The 21,824-nt window shown below is 44.8% G+C and overlaps 1 protein-coding gene across 3 annotated transcripts in view; it reads right to left on the minus strand.

The window, feature by feature from the left end:
• Positions 1–21,824, minus strand: part of FBH1 (F-box DNA helicase 1) — a 38,978-nt gene that overhangs the window by 10,938 nt on the left and 6,216 nt on the right. The window contains exons 5-17 of one of the 3 annotated variants that reach the window (XM_035127585.3): positions 20,821–20,959; positions 18,626–18,816; positions 16,321–16,434; positions 15,987–16,075; positions 13,753–13,921; positions 11,642–11,864; positions 8,584–8,671; positions 6,904–6,990; positions 5,382–5,518; positions 4,033–4,132; positions 3,110–3,234; positions 1,720–1,780; positions 266–463 (exon numbers count right to left, since the gene is read on the minus strand). In XM_035127585.3, coding sequence (XP_034983476.3) covers positions 266–463; positions 1,720–1,780; positions 3,110–3,234; positions 4,033–4,132; positions 5,382–5,518; positions 6,904–6,990; positions 8,584–8,671; positions 11,642–11,864; positions 13,753–13,921; positions 15,987–16,075; positions 16,321–16,434; positions 18,626–18,816; positions 20,821–20,959 — 1,721 coding nt within the window. Of the gene's footprint in view, positions 1–265; positions 464–1,719; positions 1,781–3,109; positions 3,235–4,032; positions 4,133–5,381; positions 5,519–6,903; positions 6,991–8,583; positions 8,672–11,641; positions 11,865–13,752; positions 13,922–15,986; positions 16,079–16,320; positions 16,435–18,625; positions 18,817–20,743; positions 20,960–21,824 lie in introns of those variants that run through there. The other 2 variants (XM_035127584.3, XM_060279236.2) reach the window with 2 other exon arrangements.

Here is a 21,824-nt window from a genome sequence, read left to right on the forward strand (position 1 = left end):
TGTTATAAAATGGGGAGGAGAAGAGCTATGGATGCCACTTTACAGCTCCTTGGAGGAAAGGTGGAATACAAATGCCATCTATCAACTTCTGAGCTAATGGGAGGGGGGTTGTGGCCTCGGTGCCGCCACCCCCCAAAAAAACCATCCATGATAGTTCATAAAAGTAAGTTAATAGTAATCAGTCCTTGAGAAAACATGTCAAGTTTTATTTCCTCTTCTGGCCTTGAAAGCAAAAAAGTTGCCTTGCAAAAAAGTTGCCTCTTACCTGCAGTCTCTGCAGTGTTCACATGGCACTGATATATTCTTTTCACCAGCTCTGGGATGCGTTCTTTGTATTTCTCCACAATGGCTATCTTCATCTCCAGTTGCTTATCTTCGGACTTTGCTGCGTAGTCCTTGAGGCCTGCGAAGCCGCCCTTATTGGCCCACCTTTTGATAAAGGGGTCCTCCACCTCAAGTTTCACTGGGAACACACAAGCAGGGACAAAATGATGCAGGGAAAGCCAAGGAAAACGGGGATTCTGGACCTCCTTATAAGGAGTGTTGGCCCGTTTCCTGACCCAGTGGCCTGGTTCGGGCATAATGGCAAGCCACGGTTTGTTTAACAAACCATGCATTAACCATAAGTTGTCCCACAGGTGACCCAACAAGCGGCTTGCTTCTTCAAAGTTCGTTTTGTTTTCCAGCAGCGGGCGAGCGTCTAGGTAGAGTCATCAAGCAAGCCCTGGATAAGGGTGTCGAGTTCACACATAACACCAAGTCATTGTTAAAGGAAGCCGAAGTTTGTGAGCCAACAAGCCGCAGCTTTGTTGAGCGTAAACAAACCACAAGCAGGGTTCACGCACAACACTAAGCTGTCATTTAATAAGCCATGGCTTTGCATTATGTGTGATTTGAATTAGGTGACGCAAGCGGGGCTTGTAACAAAATGCTACAGTTTGTGACGCTTCTGTTCAGTGTTCGACAATCAGCAAGCTGTGCCTACTTTCTTCCACTCCATTCCCAATCTCCCTTACTTTTCCATTCTCCCTCAACAGCTTTCTACAATCGCTAAACAGTCTTCATTGGTATCTGAAGAAGTGTGCATGCACACGAAAGCTCATACCAAAATAAAAACTTAGTTGGTCTTTAAGGTGCTACTGGAAGGAATTTTTTTTATTTTGTTTCAACTACATCAGACCAACACGGCTACCTACCTGTAACCAATCTTCATTGGGGTTATTGTAGTTTTTGATTTGATTTGATTCTGGTGCTTCTGCAGACCCCGGGGCTCTCCCACAAACTCCTCGATGCAGTCGGACCTTGGAAGTCGAACGGAATCCGGTCCGGAAGTCCGTTTGACTTCCAAAATGTTTGAAAACCAAAAGCTCCTGCAGCCAATCGGAAGCCCCGTTGGACGCTCAGGTGCCAAAGGAACGTTTGCAAACCGGAACAATCACTTTCCGGGTTTGCGGCGTTTGAGAGCCAAAACGTACAAGTTCCATGGCGTTCAACAACCAAGGTACGACTGTACTTCCTTCTCATTTCCAAATGGCCCCATTTTGGACACAGTCTTGTTGGCACTCGCCAGCAGAGTCCGCAATTATGAGCAGTAAATGCTCCACAGCTTCAAAATCCCGGAATGGTTTTGGAAGATCGCAAACGGCCCAGCTTTCCCCAGTTGAGGCAGAGACCCAGAAATGAAGCCCCAGGAGCGTTTACACTAACCAAAGTACTTACATTCGGGATGGAGGAGCTTCCATAGGTCCGAGATCTTCTCGAGGCCAAAGGCTTTAAGCCCCTAACAAAAAAATAAAAGGAGGGTGAATTGCACATAGACTCTGGGAGCAGACAGGATGTTGGACTTGGAGGGACCTGAGAAGGCCAGCTAGTCAAACCCGCTGTTTGATGCAAGAAATCCAGACATCACCCCAAAAATATTCAGTCCAGCTTCAATGTGAAGACTTTGAACAATGGAGAAGTCATCTAAGTAGTTGGCTCCACTGGCAAACTGTTCCAACAATGGAACGAACTAACGCAGAACATGGTGGACGCTCCTTCGTGTTTTTAGACAGAGGTTAGGTTGGGTGGCCATATTCCGGGGATTCTTCTGTTTCGGTTTCTGCTTTGCAGGGGGTTGGACTAAATGACCCTGGGTGTCCCTTTAGAAGATGAGCAATTAAATAGTCCTGAGATGGTATGTTTGATGTCAAAAAGTTCTTCTGAATATTTAGGTAGAATCTCCTTTCTTTTCATTCGAATCTACTGTTTCAAGTCCTCCCCTCTGGAGCAGCAGGAAACAAGCTCGATCCATTTGACAGCCCTTGAGATATTTGAAGATGGCTACCGCATCTCCTCTCAGTCTCCTCTTCTCCAGGCTAAACATCCCCAGCTCCCTCAACCATTCCTCATCAGGCTTGTTTTCCAGACCTTTGATCATCTTCGGTTGCCCTCCTCTGCACACCTTCCAGCTTGTCAATATCCTTCTTAAACTGAGGTGCCCAGAAATGGATGCAGTATTCCAGGTGGGATCTGACCGAGGGAGAATAAAACAGTAGTCTTCCCTCGATCTGGACACTACACTTCTGTTGACGCAGCCTAGAATTACATTAGCGCTTTTTTTGCTGCTGTTGGCTCAAGTTAAGTTTGTGGTTTTAGACCCCGAGATCCCATTTGCACTGAATGTCGAGAGGGCGGTTCAAGAACAGCCCTGGCACATTAAAAATGTGATGTCTGCTCTCACCCATGAAATCCAGGACTCTTGCCGATCAGAACGTCGGCGGTTCGAATCCCCGTGACGGGGTGAGCTCCCGTTGCTCATTCCCTGTTCCTGCCAACCTAGCAGGTCGAAAGCACGCCAGTGGAAGTAGATAAATAGGTACCGCTGCGGCTGGAAAGTAAACAGCGTTTCCATGCTCTGCTCTGGTTCGCCAGAAGCGGTTTAGTCATGCCAGCCACATGACCCAGAAAAACTGTCTGCAGACAAACGCTGGCTCCCTCGGCAAGTAAAGTGAGATGAGATGAACCCCAGAGTTGTCCGTGATTGGACCTAATGGTCAGGGGTCCTTTTACCTTTACCTTTTACCCCACCACCCAACCCTGTGTATAGCTAGCTTCATGCCACCCTTACCCCAAGGATGTGTATTTTAGCCGGTGGTTCTCCGGTGGTAAGTTTCACAGCATCATCGAAGACGGTTTGGTTGCACCGAGACAAGCGAGTTACTTTCCCCGTCACACCAGCCCCGGTGATATCACCTGCCAAAAAGCGAAGCAAAGTATCTGTCGCAGACCGAGCTGAGAGAATCAGTGCTTCCCAGGGTGGATAAGAATAAAAATCATATATATATAAAATAGATTTTTTAAATTTTAAATCAGATTTCTTTTTATTTAAATTGGGATTTTAAAAATAAAATGCTTTTGGAGGAAAAAAATCTTTCTCAAGATAGTTTTCTATTTAAGTTGCGTTATAGACCAAAGGCTATTTATCAGGAAATAAGGATTTGTTTTAAGTTTTTCATGTGTGCTGAAACTCAGTATGTTTGTTTTTTTAAATGAAAAAAGTTTAACAACATCCAGTAACAAACATGGATACATATGCTATAATGTTATTGTTTTAGTTAATAAATTGTTTAAATTGTTATTACGAAAATTATTGTTTTTCTCCTTCCAATGAAGTACTGTACAGCAGAAAAGTTGTCCAAATATAAATGGTTAACTTATTAAACCTCACAATAATTTCATAATTAGTTGTCTATGTATTTCTAATAGTATAACCAAATCAGCAATTTGTGATATAACTGTAAAAACTACTCTGAAAATTTATTATTCCAAAAATGAAACCTTCACCTGATTGTAAATACTAAGATTATACCAGCAAGAATGTCTTTCTGTAAGAAGAAGAAGAAGAAGGAGGAGGAGGAGGAGGAGGAGGAGAAGGAGGAGGAGAAGATTTGAATCAAGTCTTGCTGAGTAGTGATTTAAATCAAATCCACCCTGGTGCTTCCTTTAAATAAAAAATAAAAAAATGGAATACGGCTGAGCTGAATGCCTCACCCTCCTGTCTGCCGCCAACCAACGTCTGCTTACGAACTTTCTTGAGGACGTCCAGGAGAGTAGCAGCGACGTAAGCTATTTCGGAACCGAACCGGAAACTCTGCAGAAGTGAAGCAAGCAAGCAGAAGGGAGGGGGACTGGAAAAGATGCTCAGAAAACTGGGCCGCCTTTCCCCTAACTGGTTTTGGACTTCCAAGTTCCTTACTACTAGAGGTAGTAGTACACAGTCATTGTACTTATTCTCCACAAATTTATCTGACCCTCTTTCAAAGTTGCTGGCCTCCCGCTGCTTCCTGTGGGAATGAGTTCCACAGTTTAACAAAGCGCTGCATGAAGGCAGAACTTCAGATATACCTGTACCCTTCCCGAGTTTAATACTCTTAAATCTTGGAGCCCTGATAAAATTCGAGAACGGGTTTTTGACAGGGGTGCCTCTTTAGACAGCTTTAAGATAAAAAATTATGGGTTCTCTGATTGGTTCTCCCACTTAAAAGCAGTTACAATCTGTGACAACTACCTGTCGGATATCATTGATCCCACGCTTTGGAGCGCTTTTACTATGGCCCGGTTTCAAACAATATACCTGCACCATATTTGACCGGCAGATTTGCTAGAACCCCATTAGGACATCGCTTGTGCCCCTGCTGTAGGAGAAATAAAGAGGACTTCATATATTATTTTTTTCATTGTCCTCTGTATTTGAGCTTAAGAGGTGGGATTCTGCAAACTATACCCAACTCGATAAGTAACCCAGAGGGACCGTGTAAAATTTCTACCAGCTGATGCCAACCCTCAGATTTCCCATGTTGCAGCGGTTTATGTGATGAAGTCCCTGCTGCTTCCTTGCCCTTAAAAAAACCAACCACATGGCCTCAAATGTTGGGAGCGTTTTATCCCAGGGCATTTTGCTGCAGCTCCTTAAACATTTCGGCTGCCCTTTCTCAACCTTTCCCAGCTCTTGTGCAAAGATATTTATCAGATAAAGGTTTGGGTGGCTCAGGTTGGCTTGAAGAGCTTTCCACTGCAAGAGTGGGGGAACATGGCCCCCAAGGCCTCTCTGATCTGGCCCTCAGAAGGCTCCCCGGGCCACAACCCTCCCTGGGCCTGCTTTCCACCCCAGGCATTTTGGCAGGGCTGGAATGAGCCCTTTTGCCTGCCCAGATGGAAGCTAAGAGAGATGACGGTCTGTAGAAACTAGCCTGCCGCAGAACAGTAGATTTCGCATTCGTCGCCCTGCCCAGTTTGGCCTCCGGAACTGCCCGCCACTGGAATGTGGCCCTTGGAAGGCTGCCCCAATGAGAATGTGGAATGAAGCACCTGGGCTCAAGCGAAGGTTTGCGGAGGCTCACCTTTGTGAGGTAGAACATGTGGGTGTGAGACACTACGGCCAGAGCATTGACTGCGCCGCGGAAGGAGTAGATCTGCTGGTGAGGGTCTCCGACCAAGATGGCCCCACACGTCTGGGAAAGGACAACGTCCATGATCGCTGCAGGAAGAGGAATGGCGTATTTAGAAAGAGAAGCAGAACTTCTCAACTGTACACTGAAAGACTGCATATGTTTATGCAGGTCATGGTGAATTTTTCACAGGGGGAAAATTGGTATCTGAAGAAGTGTGCATGCACAAGAAAGCTCATACCAATGACAAACTTAGTTGGTCTCTAAGGTGCTAATGGAAGGATTTTTTTTATTTTGTTTCTGTTTAGGGAAGTTTTTAAGGAGTGATGTTTTAATGTATTTTTACTCTTTTGTTGGAAGCTGCCCAGAGTGGCTTGGGAAACCCCGCCAGATGGGCGGGGTATATTCTTATTCTTATTATATCTCACGCCTGCCAAATAAACCAGCTTTTCCTCAAAGAGGACTCCCCGGTAAGCTTAGCAAATTACGAGGATGTTAACTAAGGCAACACCCTCAATACCGCACCTCAAAACTCATCGCTTTCACAAATCTATCTTTCTAAATGTCAAACGGCAATAATATTTGAAACATGATTAAATCGAAATATGAACCCTGGGTCTGTGATGCTTATTGTTTAATGCTTAAGATTTGGATGTTTGTCTGTTTGTGTTAAATACGTATTCAGTAGCTGACCTCCTTTGTAATGTTTTGTTTTGAAATCTTTAAGATAATATTTTAGTTTTCTGTTAATCAGCATGTTGTTTTTACTATACAGTATGGTCTATATTTGACTTTCTTCAGATTGTTTTATCAAAAATTTTTTGACGTTTTTAATATTCTGTAAACCACTTTGAGGTTTTTCTTAAAAATATAAAGCGGTATAGAAATGAAATAATAAATACATAAATACATAAACAGCAGCCTGACTTGGTACAAGGCAACTTCCTTTGCCACTTTAGCTTTGCGGGGGAACAAAGGGGATAAAAAAAAATAGCTCCTGGATCAGGCCAGGGGTCTCTCTCAGGGGTCAGCCAGATGCCCCAATGGGGGCCCACCGGTGGCAGGGGTGGGCCTTGGGGAGTTTGCTCAGCATGGGTCTTTCTTGTGGCAGGAGGGGACTCATGGGGGGGTGGAAGAAGGTGTGAAATGATGATTGTTTATTTCCCTGTATCTCTTTTGTTTATTATAAAATTAATAAAAATTATATTTAAAAAAAAAACAGATACCCCAATGGGAAGTCTGGAAGCAAAGTCTTTTGCTGCAAAATGACAGATCCCTCCCGCCCTTTTAGCCAAGTGTTCGCCGTGACAAATCTGCCTACGATTTTAAAGGAAGAGAACACCTTCAACACGTTTATGCAATGCTTTCCAAGGGACTGCCAAAATGTGGGGGGGGAGGACTGGTTTCCCAGAGGAGGAGAGGGGGCTTGGGAAAGTCAAACTCTTTTCAGTGCAACACCCAAATTATTACTCACCGGGGGTGCAGTCTTGGGCCTCGTCGATGAAGATTGCATCGTAGTGGGAAAGAGAAGGCTTTTGGAGCTGCCACAGCTTTAAGTACCCTAGAAAGGAAGGCACGACATTCGTCAAAAAATAATAATTTGGCGTGCAATATAACACCATTTTTTTAAGCCTATAGGTGTCTACACACCACAGCAAAACCATGACTCATCAACTCATCCCACTTTGGGATTTCTACAAGCAAACAAAAGATTGGCTTAGCTCTAGGAAGAAGAAATCTGTTCATAAAATCCTTGTGGACTAGTATCTTTTACGACCCTTTGGTGGTGCTAGTTCATCCTTGCACAGGATCCCACACATGTCCCCTGCAAAGGATATCCTAGTGAATCAAGCTATTTTCTGTTTATTAAGCTGCCTGGGGCTATATAGGCATTGAGTTGCCTAAGAATTTCTTCCTCTGATAACATTTTCACCTGGTTTACGTTAGTTTCTCCCTTTAACGACCTTCAAAAAGATGAGACCTCTGGGCATAAGGTAAAGGTAAAGGGACCCCTGACCATTAGGTCCAGTCGTGACCAACTCTGGGGTTGCGCGCTCATCTCGCATTATTGGCCGAGGGAGCCGGCGTATAGCTTCCAGGTCATGTGGCCAGCATGGCAAAGCCGCTTCTGGCAAACCAGAGCAGCACATGGAAACGCTGTTTACCTTCCCGCTGTAGCGGTTCCTATTTATCTACTTGCATTTTGACGTGCTTTCGAACTGCTAGGTTGGCAGGAGCTGGGACCGAGCAACGGGAGCTCACCCCATCACAGGGATTTGAACCGCCGACCTTCTGATCAGTAAGCCCTAGGCTCAGTGGTTTAACCACAGCGCCACCTGGGTCCCTGGGCATAGGGCGGTATATAAATTCAATAATTAATAAATAATAGTGACTTGTACGATTTCCAGGCTCAGAAAGCACGATTGATTAAGAGCTATCTATCGATCAAAAAACCTTACTCCTGTTCCCCACAAAAGAACCCAGAATTTTGAGCAGGGAGGGAGAACAGTTTCTGCATGAGGCACAGAATTCAGCTTTCCGGGGATCTCAGGGCCAAAGCAGAAGTGATATTAAATATTTGGGAATTAGAAACGCTTCCCTAATCTACTGCAGGTGACCCAGAATCAGTAGAGAGTCAGAACTCTTCCCCCTCCAACTGCAGGCTGCCCTCTACCAGCCCCACAAATGCACCTTCCACCCACCCATGGAAGTTTTGCCTGTGCAGGGCCCTAAACAAGCCACAGTGCCTTCACAGACTCTCCCCCCCCCCGGCCTCCCCAACCCCACCCACCTAACCGACTTTGCCTGCTGGAAATCAGCAAAGGAATGCAGAGAGCCTTCTCGGTGGTGGCGCCCGCCCTGTGGAACGCCCTCCCATCAGATGTCAAGGAAATAAACTACTATGTGACTTTTAGAAGACATCTGAAGGCAGCCCTGTACAGGGAAGTTTTAAATGTTTGAAGTTCTATCGTGTTTTTAATATTCTGTTGGGAGCCACCCAGAGTGGCTGGAGAAACCCAGCCAGATGGGAGGGGTATAAATATTATTATTATTATTATTATTATTATTATTATTATTATTATTATTATTAAATGCAGGCACAAATCAAGGCACAGAGCATGACTTTCTCCCCAACCTCTGGTCACCCACTTACCATCATGAGTCATCTTATAAGCGGGCTCCCTGGCGGGCTCCAGCTTTTTCATATTTTCCCATATATGGTTTGCTTCGTCAACGATGATCTACAAAGGCACAAGAAGGCAATATACAGTGGTGCCTCGCTTAACGAATGCCCTGCTTAACGAAATGTTTTTTCTAGCGGAGGTTGCCTCGCTAGACGAATTCGTTTTACGAAGAATTCGTCTAGTGAATCGCGGTTTCCCATAGGAATGCATTGAAATTCAATTAATGCGTTCCTATGGGCCAAAAATAATAATAATAATAAATTCAATGCATTCCTATGGGATTCGCTAGACGAACTTTTCGTTATAAGGAAAGACCCGTGGAATGAATTAAATTCGTCTAGCGAGGCACCACTGTGTGTGTGTGTGTGTGTGTGTGTGTGTATATATATATATATAGCCTAGGTTGATCAGGCTATAAGAAGATGAACAGAGGAAGCTGCCTTACAAACTGAGTCAGACCCACTGCTCCATGCAGCTCAGTACTGCGTGCTCTGGCTGGTAGCCGATCTCCAGAGTTTGAGGCAAGGATCTTTCTTAGTCCTACTTGAAGATGCTGGAGGTTGAACTTGCTCCCCACCCCCCACCCCTGCGAAGAGACGCTGGACCATCCCTGGAGGACACAGACTTGTAAACGGCCTCAGTCCAGTATACCCGAAGGAGCGTCTTCACTCCCATCATCCAGCCCGGACAACAAGGTCCAGCTCCGAGGGCCTTCTGGCGGTTCCCTCCCTGCAAGAAGTGAGGTTACAGGGAACCAGGCAGAGGGCCTTCTCGGTAGTGGCACCCTTCCTATGGAAGGCCCTCCCATCAGATGTCAAGGAAATAAACACCTATCCGACTTTTAGAAGACATATGAAGGCAGCCCTGTTTAGGGAAGTTTTTAATGTTTGAAGGATTTTTATCTGTTTGTAATGTTCTGTTTAAAGCCGCCCAGAATGGCTGGGGAAACCCAGCCGGATGGGCAGGGTAGAAATAATAAATTATATATTGCAACAGCTGGTCCTGACACTAGACTTCTGGGTGTGGTGGGAAAGTTAAAGGGGGCGGGAATTGTTGGTTTGATGTGAATGATCTGTAGACTAGGGAGTGGTGTTTAGGTTTTGTTTATTAGTGGGTCAGAATAAATTGCTTTATTATTTGAGTATTGGTAATGTTGCTTGTTATTATTTACATGGCTGGAATACAGTGTCGAACGGCTTGGCTTTCAGAACAAATGGGCCCCCGAACGCTGCAAACTCGGAAGTGAGTGTTCCGGTTTGCGAACGTTTTTCAGAAGCCGAACGTCTGACGCGACTTCTACAGCTTCCGATTTGAGTGCAGGAAGCTCCTGCAGCCAATCGGAAGCCACGCCTTGGGTTTCAAACGGTTATGGGAGTCAAATAGACTCCCGGAACAGGTTAAGTTAGACAACCAAGATACAATTGTATTCTTTTATTTTTTTCCATAAATGTTATATGAAATATTATTGCATTATATGACTCCCCCTCCCCTTCTCTCCCCTCCATGAATTTGTCCAATTCTCCTCCATGAATCTGTCCAATTTTCTTTTAAAGCCTTTCAAGCTGGTGGCTGTCACTGCCTATCTTGCGAGGGACTTCCTTATCTGTTATTATGCCTTACTTTTTTTTCCATATTTAGCTTTGTAAACTTACAAAACCCAATCAGTCGTTAAGAAAAGGAGGAGATCCATTGGCTTGGTCAGTATCAGGGGAGGCAGTCTGCAAGGAATCCTGCCCCCCAAGTTGTTTAGGGTTTTAAATATCAACCACAAAACCTAGAACTTTGCTCGGTAGCAAAGACTCACCCGCTGCTGCGGATCTTTCGACGCTGGGATATGTGCAAAGCTGGCTGTCCTGCAAAGCACTTTTGCAGCTGCATTTTGCTGCAGCTTCTAAACCAGATGCAAGGGTGGCCCCACGCAGTGCACATTGCAGTAGCCAAACCACGAGACCACCAGGGCATGGAGCAATTCTGGAGTTTCAGCTTCGCCTGTTGCACATCTCCTCGTTTTGAATTCTGTGAGAACTGTCTGGAGGATGCTCACTAACGAGCGGTTAATAAATGCCAAAATCGGGGAAAGGCAAGTGAGAGACTTCTGGGAAAAGATTTATAATGAATTGAAAAAAGTGTTGGAAAACACCTTTGTTAAAATACCAGAGGCCTTCTTACTTGGGATAACGGGAGATAATATACCTAAGAAAGATGTTACTTTTTTTCTGTATGCCACAACAGCAGCAAGAATATTATTGGCAAAGAATTGGAAAAATGAAGAACTGCCAACGGTGGATGAATGGCAGAAGAAATTGATAGAATATATGGAACTGTCTGAGTTGACGGGGAGACTTCGGGATCGGAGCGAGGAAGCAGCGGAAGAAGATTGGAAGAAATTCAAAGTTTATTTGAGAAACAAGCGTATAATAGATTGAGCCAATGGAAGTGAGGGAGATACAAAGAGGTTGTAGATAATACAAGGGTGTGAAACATGTATTGAAAAAAGATAAGGATAAACGAATTAAGAAGTAAGAAATAGATTGAGTTTATAAAGAGAAGATATTAAAGATATAGCAATAAGGTAATATTGAAGTAATATTTAGAGTTAATATAAGATTTAGAATTTACTAATTATGAAATGCAAAGAACCGCATTAGGAGGTGGAAAGAGGAAGTCTTTAGATTAGAAACAAGGGTCATAAGCGAGAGATTTTCTGTTTTTCTTGTATTTTTTGTATTTAGTATTTTTTGTATTGTGGTTTTTATGTGTTTTGTATTTCTTTTTATGTGGTTTGTATTTTTGTATGTTTTTGTTGTTTGGAAAAAAAATCATATTTTTTAAAAAAACAAAATCGGGGAAAGGCAATTGCGGCTGCGAGTTTCGCACGTGAGGAGGCGGAGGCAGCAGCGGCAGCAGCAGCTCCTAGGGCTTTCCGATGCTTTCGACACCAGCAAGACACCCACCCGCCCGCAACACCTTCCTGCCCAAACCCGGAGCGCTAAATGAGCCGAGCTTCTCCTGATCACGAATACTCACCCGCTTTTCCGCTTCCTGGACAGGAACGAGCTGCCCCTGGTTGTTCTTGCACCAGACGGGAGTGTGTTCCATACTGATGGATTCGTCGGCGGAGGCAAAGAACGCCAAGAGGGTCTGAATGACTGTCTTGGCCCTTATGAACAACGACTGGCCCTCGCGGTTGCGGAGGACGAAGCTGACACAATAGGAGCTCAGCGAGCCAGGGTTGAGCTTATTCTTGTAGCTGCACCAGGTTGAAAGCGGGGCAACGGGAGGGGGGGAGAGAGAGAAGGAAGAGACTTTACAACCGTTCAAGGGGACGCCCTCCACTCCCAGCTGGAGGACCAAGATGCCACCTCGCCGTGCCAGGTCACTCCTCGGTTTCAACATCGCAATGCCTCACAGAGATGGCTGGCTGGCGATGTTGAAAACCCGACGTCGCCCAGCCCTAATCCCCTGGTGCCCCCACCGACCCAACTCTACAAAAAGCATCATCCAGAATAGTGGTTTGAACTACTCGCCAAGGAAAGTAACAGTGGAACCTCAGTTTTCGAATGTAATCCGTTCTGGAAGACTAGTCAACTATTGTATTTTAATATTCTGTTGGAAGCCGCCCAGAGTGGCTGGGGAAACCCAGCCAGATGGGCGGGGTATAAATAATAATAATAATTATTATTATTATTATTATTATTATTATTTCAAAACTTTCGAAAATTGAGGATCAATGGGCGGTCGGCAAAATCCATTGGAAAAAATGGAAAAACAAGCAGCGGAAGCCGTTCGACTTCCAAGGCGCATTCAAAAACTGAAGGGATTACAGTGGTACCTCTGGTTAAGAACTTAATTCATTCCGGAGGTCTGTTCTTAACCTGAAACTGTTCTTAACCTGAAGCACCACTTTAGCTAATGGGGCCTCCTGCTGCCGCCACGCCACTGGAGCATGATTTCTGTTCTCATCCTGAAGCAAAGTTCTTAACCCCGAGGTACTATTTCTTGGTTAACGGAGTCTGTAACCTGAAGCGCCTGTAACCCGAGGTACCACTGTACTTCCAGGTTTTCAGCGTCTGGGTTCCGAATCGTTCGTCAACGGAGATGCTCGAGAACCGAGGTTCCACTGTACTAACAGAGTCGCATTTGAAACAGTAGCGATTCATTGCACTTTCATTAAAAAACCAATGTAAGATTATTTAGCTTAATTACTACATCACAGGGGGTGCAACAAGATGCCCCTGGGGGTCCCTTCTGTCTCTGCAATTCTAGGATTCTATGATCATATGGGCTTGGAAGAGGTTTAGACAAATGGCTGTAAAGCAGGGTGGATAAAAATCAATTTTTTTTATTTAAATTGGATTTTTAAAATAAAATGCTTTTGGAAGAAAAATCTTTCCAAAGTTAGTTTTCTATTTAAGTTACATTATAGTCAAAAGGCTACTCATCAGGAAATAAGGATTTGTTTTAAGTTTTTCATGTGTGTGATTTTTAACCACATCAGTTAACAAACATGTTACAAGAAACAATAATGTTATTTAGTTAAATAAATTGTTTAAATTGTTATTAAGGATAACAATCTCGTTCCAATAAAGCACAGCAGAAAAGTTGTCCAAATATAAACAGTTAACTTATTAAACCTCACATTAATTTCATAATTATCTGTCTATGTATTTCTAATAGTATAACCAAATCAGTAATTTCTGATATAACTGTAAAAAATACTCTGAAAATTTATGATTCCCAAAATGAAACCTTCACCTGGTTGTAAATATTAAGATTATACCAGCAAGAATGAGTCTTTCTGTTAATTAAAAAAAAAAGATTTAAATCAAGTCTTACTGACTGGTGAATTAAATCCCGATTGAAATCAACTTGATTGAAATCAAATCAACCCTGCTGTAAAGCCTACTAGCCAGGATGGCTGTGCTCTGCCTCACTTGTCAGAGAGGGCAACGGTTCTGAAGACCAGTCACTAGGACCCAGAGGAGTCGCTCTTGTGCTTGGATCCTGCTTGCTGGCTCCCGACACGCATCTGGTCGGCGACTGCAAGGCCAGGATGCTGGCCATTGATGGGCCATTGAGGGCGCTTCTTGTGTTCCTGCATTTAACCGGGACGCATCCATGAGACGGCTGCCACTTACTCCTTCCCGACTTCTGCGAAGGCCAAGGAGTGGACCGTCTTGCATGTCACGTTTCGGGGGAACATCTGCGCTGCCTGATCCGCAATGGTCTTGTTGAACGCCAGGTACAGGAATCGGAGGTTGGACCATTTCTGAGCGTACCTGATCAGGGTGGAAGTCTTCCCTGTCCCTGAGGAGGAAATGGAAACTCTTTCCATTCAGGGGCAACTGTGCCCCTGAAGGACCAGGTGTGCAGCCTGGGAGTCATTCTGGACTCACAGCTGTCAATGGAGACGCAGGTCAATTCTGTGCCCAGGGCAGCTGTCTATCAGCTCCATCTGGTACACAGGCTGAGACCCTACCTGCCTGCGGACTGTCTCGCCAGAGTGGTGCATGCTCTAGTTATCGCTCGCTTGGACTACTGCAATGCGCTCTACGTGGGGCTACCTTTGAAGGTGACCCGGAAACTACAACTAATCCAGAATGCGGCAGCTAGACCGGTGACTGGGAGCGGCCGCCAAGACCATGTAACACCGGTCCTAAAAGACCTTCATTGGCTCCCAGTACGTTTCCAAGTTGGTGCTGACCTTTAAAGCCCTAAATGGCCTTGGTCCAGTATACCTGAAGGAGCGTCTCCACCCCCATCGTCTTGCCCGGACACTGAGGTCCAGCGCCGAGGGCCTTCTGGCAGCTCCCTCGCTGCGAGAAGCCAAGTTACAGGGAACCAGGCAGAGGGCCTTCTCAGTGGTGGCGCCTGCCCTGTGGAACGCCCTCCCATCAGATGTCAAAGAGAAAAACAACTACCAGACTTTTAGAAGACATCTGAAGGCAGCCCTGTGGCTTTTAATGTTTAATAATTATTGTTTTTTTATTTCTCTGTTGGAAGCTGCCCAGAGTGGCTGGGGAAACCCAGCCAGATGGGCGGGGTATGTATGTATAAATAAATAAATAAATAAATAAATATTATTTATACCCCGCCCATCTGGCTGCGTTTCCCCAGCCACTCTGGGCGGCTTCCAACCGAATATTAAAAACAGTACAGCATCAAACATTAAAAACTTCCCTAAACAGGGCCGCCTTCAGTTGCCTTCTGAAAGTAGAATAGTTACTTATTGCCTTGACATCTGCTGGGAGGGCGTTCCACAGGGCGGGTGCCACAACCGAGAAGGCCCTCTGTCTGGTTCTCTGTTATCATTATTATTATTATTTCCATAGTTCCAAAACTGTAGCGTAGATCGTGACTGGAGCAGCTGAGACCCTCCCAAAGCCGCTGGACGGCTGACCGCTGGCCATGTGCACTGGGGTTGACGGGAACCAGCAAGAGATGTAAAGGCCACAGGTGTCTCCCCAAGACTCATTTAGATAAAGAGCTATGATCTGATTACATACTGAAGCAATAACTGGCTATACTCTGCCCATTCAGATATATTATTATCATCCTTTTCATTACATATTTATTCATACCCTGGCTTTTTCCCTGACAGGGACTCAACATGTTCTATACGTTATAAAATACAGAATAAATGTAAATTCTATAACATATACAGTATAAGCATTACTCTTCAGCCAGGCCTTTGGCTTATTAATATTCTACAGCTTTTTAAATGTGTCTGTGGGAAGGGGTGTGTGTGTTGGTTTTCGGTTTTCGGTTTTCGTCTGAATTATGCTTTCATCTTCTATTTTTATTCTGTGAAATGCCCTGAGATCATGTGATGAAGGGCGGCATAATAATAAAATGATGATGATGATGATAATGTTATATAAATCTGGTCTACATATACTAAGTAAGTTTAAGTGTTGCCTGAATAAACCAAGGAATTGCCAGCAGAAAATGCCACAACCATCACCAGAGGGTAGGGAGAGTTCAAAAGGCGCGATGCGCCATCAAGCGGCCATTAAAAGGCCTGTGCGCTTAAGGCCACAAAGTAGTATAAACACCAACAATTGGGAAACACTGAGCGCTCCAATTGGAGAACAGCCTTTACCAAAGGTGTCATGGGCTTTGAAGACACTCGAACCCAGAACTCAAGGGAGAAACGTGCTAAGAGGAAGGAACGCTTGGCAAACCCTCACCGTGATTGACTCCCACCCAGAAACCTATGTCCCCACTGTGGGAGGATGTGTGGATCCAGAATTGGCCTCCACAGTCACTTACGGACTCACTGTTAAGAATGTGTTTATGGAAGACAATCTTATTCGGCTACGAGTGATCGCCAAAGAAGAAGTAGATTCTGTGTCGACTTAAGCCACCTTACCTGCAAAAGCGATGATTTTCATAACCTCCCTTGGTGCAATTGCGTGATTTAAGATCTTCAGCTGTTCACAAGTGAGTCGTATATCAGGGCTGCTGAAGAAAACAACCAAAACCAACATGGGTTAATGAAACGCTATAACACGGCACTCAAATGAGCCCATTCCCCAATTCTCCCCGCGAGGGGGAAAGCTGATAGAGGAAAGCTTTCCTCCCTCTTTCATCGCACTAGATCTCATCCAATAAACCTGAAACGTTGGAAGATTCAGGAGGGCTTGCAAGGCAAGCTGGCAAAGGCCGCAGTTCATTTCAGCTTTCGACGTAAAGACAGAAAGTACCTGCACCGAGGGCCTCTTTCGTACCCGGAGCTGCCCCATTCCGGCTCGATGAATGCCGTGCCGTTGTTAGAATTCTCCATGAGATAGAGGCAGTAGAAAATGCTGTAGTGAAACCTACAAGGACGCAGAGAGCAGGAGCGTATGAATCGAAAGAGGTCCCTAGCAGCATGAGCGAGGCTAGAAAAAACAAACCTAGGTAACACTATATATATAGCATACCACTGCTTCATTTTAAAAAAAAAATCAAAATCAAAGGGGTTTACTGCACAGAACACACAAAACCATACAATAAAACCATTTCAAAGAGTTAAAAACAGGTGTCAAATTAACGACTGCGAAAGGATATATCCTTAACTGCCTCTGCACAGGCCTGGCAGAACGGAAAAGTTTTCAGTTGGCGTTTAAAAGAAGGCAATGAAAATTATGTATAGATGGTATCTTACACCAGTAAAATTAGCTAAGATATATCATAATCAGGATAATAAATGTTGGAAATGTAAGAAAGAGGAAGGTTCCTTTTATCATATGTGGTGGACGTGCACATTAGTAAGAGATTTCTGGGAAAAGATTTATAATGAATTGAAGAAAGTGTTGAAAAACACATTTATTAAGAAACCAGAATCCTTTCTATTGGGCATTGTTAGCAAAGAGATTCCTAAGAAAAATGTGACTTTTTTTAATGTATGCCACGATGGCGGCAAGAGTTTTACTAGTCAAGAATTGGAAGTCTCACGAAATACCAACAGTCGATGATTGGCAGATGAAGATGATTGAGTATATGGAATTGGCTGAGATGACCGGAAGAATCCGAAACCAGGGAGAAGAAGCGACAGAAGAAGAGTGGAAAGATTTTAAATTGTATTTTAAAAAATATGCTAAAGTTATATATTAAGATTTGATTTAGGATATAAAGAAGCTGTGGAATTAAGAAGTAAATTAGATAAAAGTATAATAATTGGAACTGGATATGGAACAACTGAGTGGTTCAAAATTGGGAAAGGAGTACGACAAGGTTGTATATTGTCTCCCTGCTTATTTAACTTATATGCAGAATTCATCATGCGAAAGGCTGGACTAGATGAATCCCAAGCCGGAATTAAGATTGCCGGAAGAAATATCAACAACCTCAGATATGCAGATGACACAACCTTGATGGCAGAAAGCGAGGAGGAATTAAAGAACCTTTTAATGAGGGTGAAAGAGGAGAGCGCAAAATATGGTCTGGAGCTCAACATCAAAAAAACCAAGATCATGGCCACTGGTCCCATCACCTCCTGGCAAATAGAAGGGGAAGAAATGGAGGCAGTGAGAGATTTCACCTTCTTGGGCTCCTTGATCACTGCAGATGGTGACAGCAGTCACGAAATTAAAAGACGCCTGCTTCTTGGGAGAAAAGCAATGACAAACCTAGGCAACATCTTAAAAAGCAGAGACATCACCTTGCCGACAAAGGTCCGTATAGTTAAAGCTATGGTTTTCCCAGTAGTGATGTATGGAAGTGAGAGCTGGACCATAAAGAAGGCTGATCGCCGAAGAATGGATGCTTTTGAATTATGGTGCTGGAGGAGACTCTTGAGAGTCCCATGGACTGCAAGAAGATCAAACCTATCCATTCTTAAGGAAATCAGCCCTGAGTGCTCCCTGGAAGGACGGATCGTGAAGCTGAGGCTCCAATACTTTGGCCACCTCATGAGAAGAGAAGACTCCCTGGAAAAGACCCTGGTGTTGGGAAAGATTGAGGGCACTAGGAGAAGGGGACGACAGAGGACGAGATGGTTGGACAGTGTTCTCGAAGCCACCAACATGAGTCTGACCAAACTGCGGGAGGCAGTGCAAGACAGGAGTGCCTGGCGTGCTATGGTCCATGGGGTCACGAAGAGTCGGACACGACTAAACGACTAAACAACAACAACATAATAATTTCAGAAAATGTTATTAAAAATGTATTGGAAATTGCTAAATTTTTAATTGGCAAGGAAGCGTAGTAGGTGGGAACCCGAGGAGGTCCCTATATTTAATGTGATAAGAGTAAGATCAGGTATATAGATTTTTGTGCTTTTCTTCGTCTTTTTTTCTGTTTTACTTTCTTTATCTATGTTCTATTTTTGTATTGTTGTTCTTTTTTCATTATTGTAAATTTAATAAAAAATCAATTTAAAAAATAAAAAAAATAAAAGATGGCACAGAAGGAGTCAAGGCAAGCGTCTGTCTGCGTTCCAAGGATGCAACTTGGTTTTGCCGCCGCTGTGACCCTTGACTGTCTCTCCCCCCCCCCTTTTAAGCCCCTGGCCCTTGGCAGACATACCTGTTGCTGATCTTAATATTTTTATCCCGCATGGCAAAGAGCACAGTGGCCATGCAGTACAGAACTTCCATGACGTCCGCTAGAGAGAGGCTGGAGCTGGGTCTCCTAACGCAAGAAACCAGCTCCTGGATGTCAGAGACACCTCCAGATATCAGCACGATGGTAGCAAATATGGCCCAAATGTACGGAGGCTGGAAAGGATATTTAAAAAATAATGAGAATTAGGGTCATCACAAAGGTAAGTTTAATGTTTTATTATGTTTTTAGATATGTTGGAAGCCGCCTAGAGTGGCTGGGGCAACCCGGTTAGATGGGCAGGGTACAAATAATTTGTTGTTGTTGTTGTTGTTGTTGTTGTTGTTGTTAATTAATTATTATTATCAGGCTTTAGAATTGCAATTTACCAGGCCTAGTTCCAACATGGAACCAGAGAACCATCTGTCAAAGGACAACAGAACTTACTGTCCTTTTCAGTATATAAGACCAGGTTTTTTTATTTATTTTAAAATTATGTTCAAAATTGTGGGTCGTCTTATACATGGGGGCATGTTATACAGGGGGAAATACAGTAGCTCATTAACGCAATGCGTTTTGAGCACTTGAACAGCCTGAAACAACCAGGGCACCTACCAGATGTTTTAGATCAGGCATCCCCAACCTTTGGCCCTTCAGATGTTTTGGACTACAATTCCCATCATCCCTGACCACTGGTCCTGTTAGGTAGGGATCATGGGAGTTGTAGGCCAAAACATCTGGAGGGCCGCAGTTTGGGGATGCCTGTTTTAGATCACAGTTCCCATCAGTCCCAGTCAGCGTGGATGATGGGATTCGTAGTCTGAAATGTCTGGGGGGGGGCAGGAGATTGGAGAAGGTTGTGTTACAGAAACACTGATCTGGCGCTTAGAAGACCCCAGCTCAATAAGACTATTGGGTCTTCGCAGCGTGGCCCTTTCCCTCCACCCTTGTCAGCGCACCACAGTTATCCCTACTGGTAGGAGTTTCAATGAACCAGAGTTTCCAGTTACAGCCAAGCCAGGGAACTAGGGTTAGTAGGTTCAGAACCTAGAACCTACTAACCCTCAAAGCACTTCAAACTCTTGATTACATCCATCCTCTGCAGAAGATCCCGAGTAGTTTCTGAACCTGATAACAGTAGTTCCCAGGTTCAGATTTAATGGGGAACTGGATATTAACTACCTGCCTGCAGACTGTCTAGCCAGAGTGGTGCATGCTCTAGTTATCTCCCACCTGCATTACTGCAATGAGCTCGACGTGGGGCTACCTTTGAAGGTGACCTGGAAACTACAACTAACTACAACTAATCCAGAATGTGGCAGCTAGACTGGTGACTGTGAGAGGCCACCAAGACCACAATTAACACAAAATGGTCGTTGCCTGTAGCTGAAGTACCATATTTTACCATGTATAAGACGGTGCTTTTTGCTAAAAAAAAAAAGGCAAAAATTGGGTGTCGTCTTAGTTAATGCAGAGGGGGGGCGTGCGATTAATGGCAGCAGCAAGCAGGAGATTGGCAGAGGTGACTGGGCGGGTGATTGGTAACTGCGGCAAGGCCTGCTGGCGGTTGGCCGCAGCTGCGGCAATTGGGCAGGCAATTGGCAGCTGTGGCGAGGTGGGCAGGTGATTGGCAGCTGCGGCAAGCAATTGGCCGTGGCGGGCAGGCGGGTGAGCGATTGGCGGGAGTGACCTCCCCCACCCCAAAAAGCTAAACAACTTAATTTCTTAATTTTGGGTTTTAAAAAAATATACACGGGAAAATACTGATGTACCTAATATAGCAACACCCACCTTCCAACGCGATAATCGTTTACACTCTAACCCTAACCCCCCTTAGCGCCCCCTAGGGAACCCCGATTCGTGAACCACTGATTTTGACCTTCCTGTCACCTTGCATGCTCAGTGCTTCACACGTCACCCTTTTAACTGGGGTCCCAACGACCTCAAAGCCCCCTTAGTGACAGCCACAAATTCAATACACACACATGCAAATGGGAAGGAGGGCAGAGAGCTGAGGCACCAGGGAACGGTCAACTCTCCTACGGTACAATGCAATGCACGTTTACTTGGACGTAAGCGCCACCGGGCTCAACGGCCACATACTGTCAGGTCCAGTGGGGTTGCAGCCTTATTGCAGGAGAATATGCAGAGTGCGGAGAGAACGGGCATGCCATGCTTACTCCCGCTTTGGGGCTCGACAGCTCAGGCAGCCAGCTGGCAAGGCAGATTTCTGCCTTGGGAAACAGAGAGTGGTTTGTCAAGCATTGGCGGATCGCTCTGGGGTCCCAGCTGTGACGGCTCTTCGCAGAAGCAACACATCTGTGTGGAAACAAAGCAAAAAATAAATGAATGGTGTCAGTGGACCCCTCATATACCAGGTCATAGAATCATAGAGTTGGAAGAGACCACAAGGGCCATCCAGTCCAACCCCCTGCGGAGCAGGAAACACCATCAAAGCATTCTTGACATATGCCTGCCAAGCCTCTGCTTAAAGACCTCCAAAGGAGACTCCACCACACTCCTTGGTAGCAAATTCCACTGCCGAACAGCTCTTACTGTCAGGAAGTTCTTCCTAATGTTTAGGTGGAATCTTCTTTCTTGAAGTTTGAATCCATTGCTCCGTGTCCGCTTCTCTGGAGCAGCAGAAAACAATCTTTCTCCCTCCTCCATATGACATCCTTTCATATATTTGAACATGGCTATCATATCACCCCTTAACCTTCTCTTCTTTTCTCCAGGCTAAACATACCCAGCTCCCTAAGCCATTCCTCATAAGGCATCGTTTCCAGGCCTTTGACCATTTTGGTTGCCCTCTTCTGGACACGTTCCAGCTTGTCAGTATCCTTCTTGAACTGTGGTGCCCAGAACTGGACACAGTACTCCAGGTGAGGTCTGACCAGAGCAGAATACAGTGGTACTATTACTTCCCTAGATCTAGATGCTATACTCCTATTGATGCAGCCTAGAATTGCATTGGTCAGGACTGTCTTCGCAGGAAATGACATACAGTGGTACCTTGGTTCTCATACACCTTAGTTCCCAAACGCCGAAAACCCGGAAGAAAGTGTTCCAGTTTCCGAACTGTTTTTCGGAAGCAGAACATCCAATGGCGTTGTCGGCTATTGTTTCCAGGGCAGCTGCACCAATCAGAAGCTGCACCTTTGTTTTTGAACATTTCGGAAGT

The sequence above is a fragment of the Zootoca vivipara genome, chromosome 9, assembly GCF_965207765.1.
Source record: "Zootoca vivipara chromosome 9, rZooViv2.hap1.1, whole genome shotgun sequence".
NCBI lineage: Eukaryota > Metazoa > Chordata > Lepidosauria > Squamata > Lacertidae > Zootoca > Zootoca vivipara.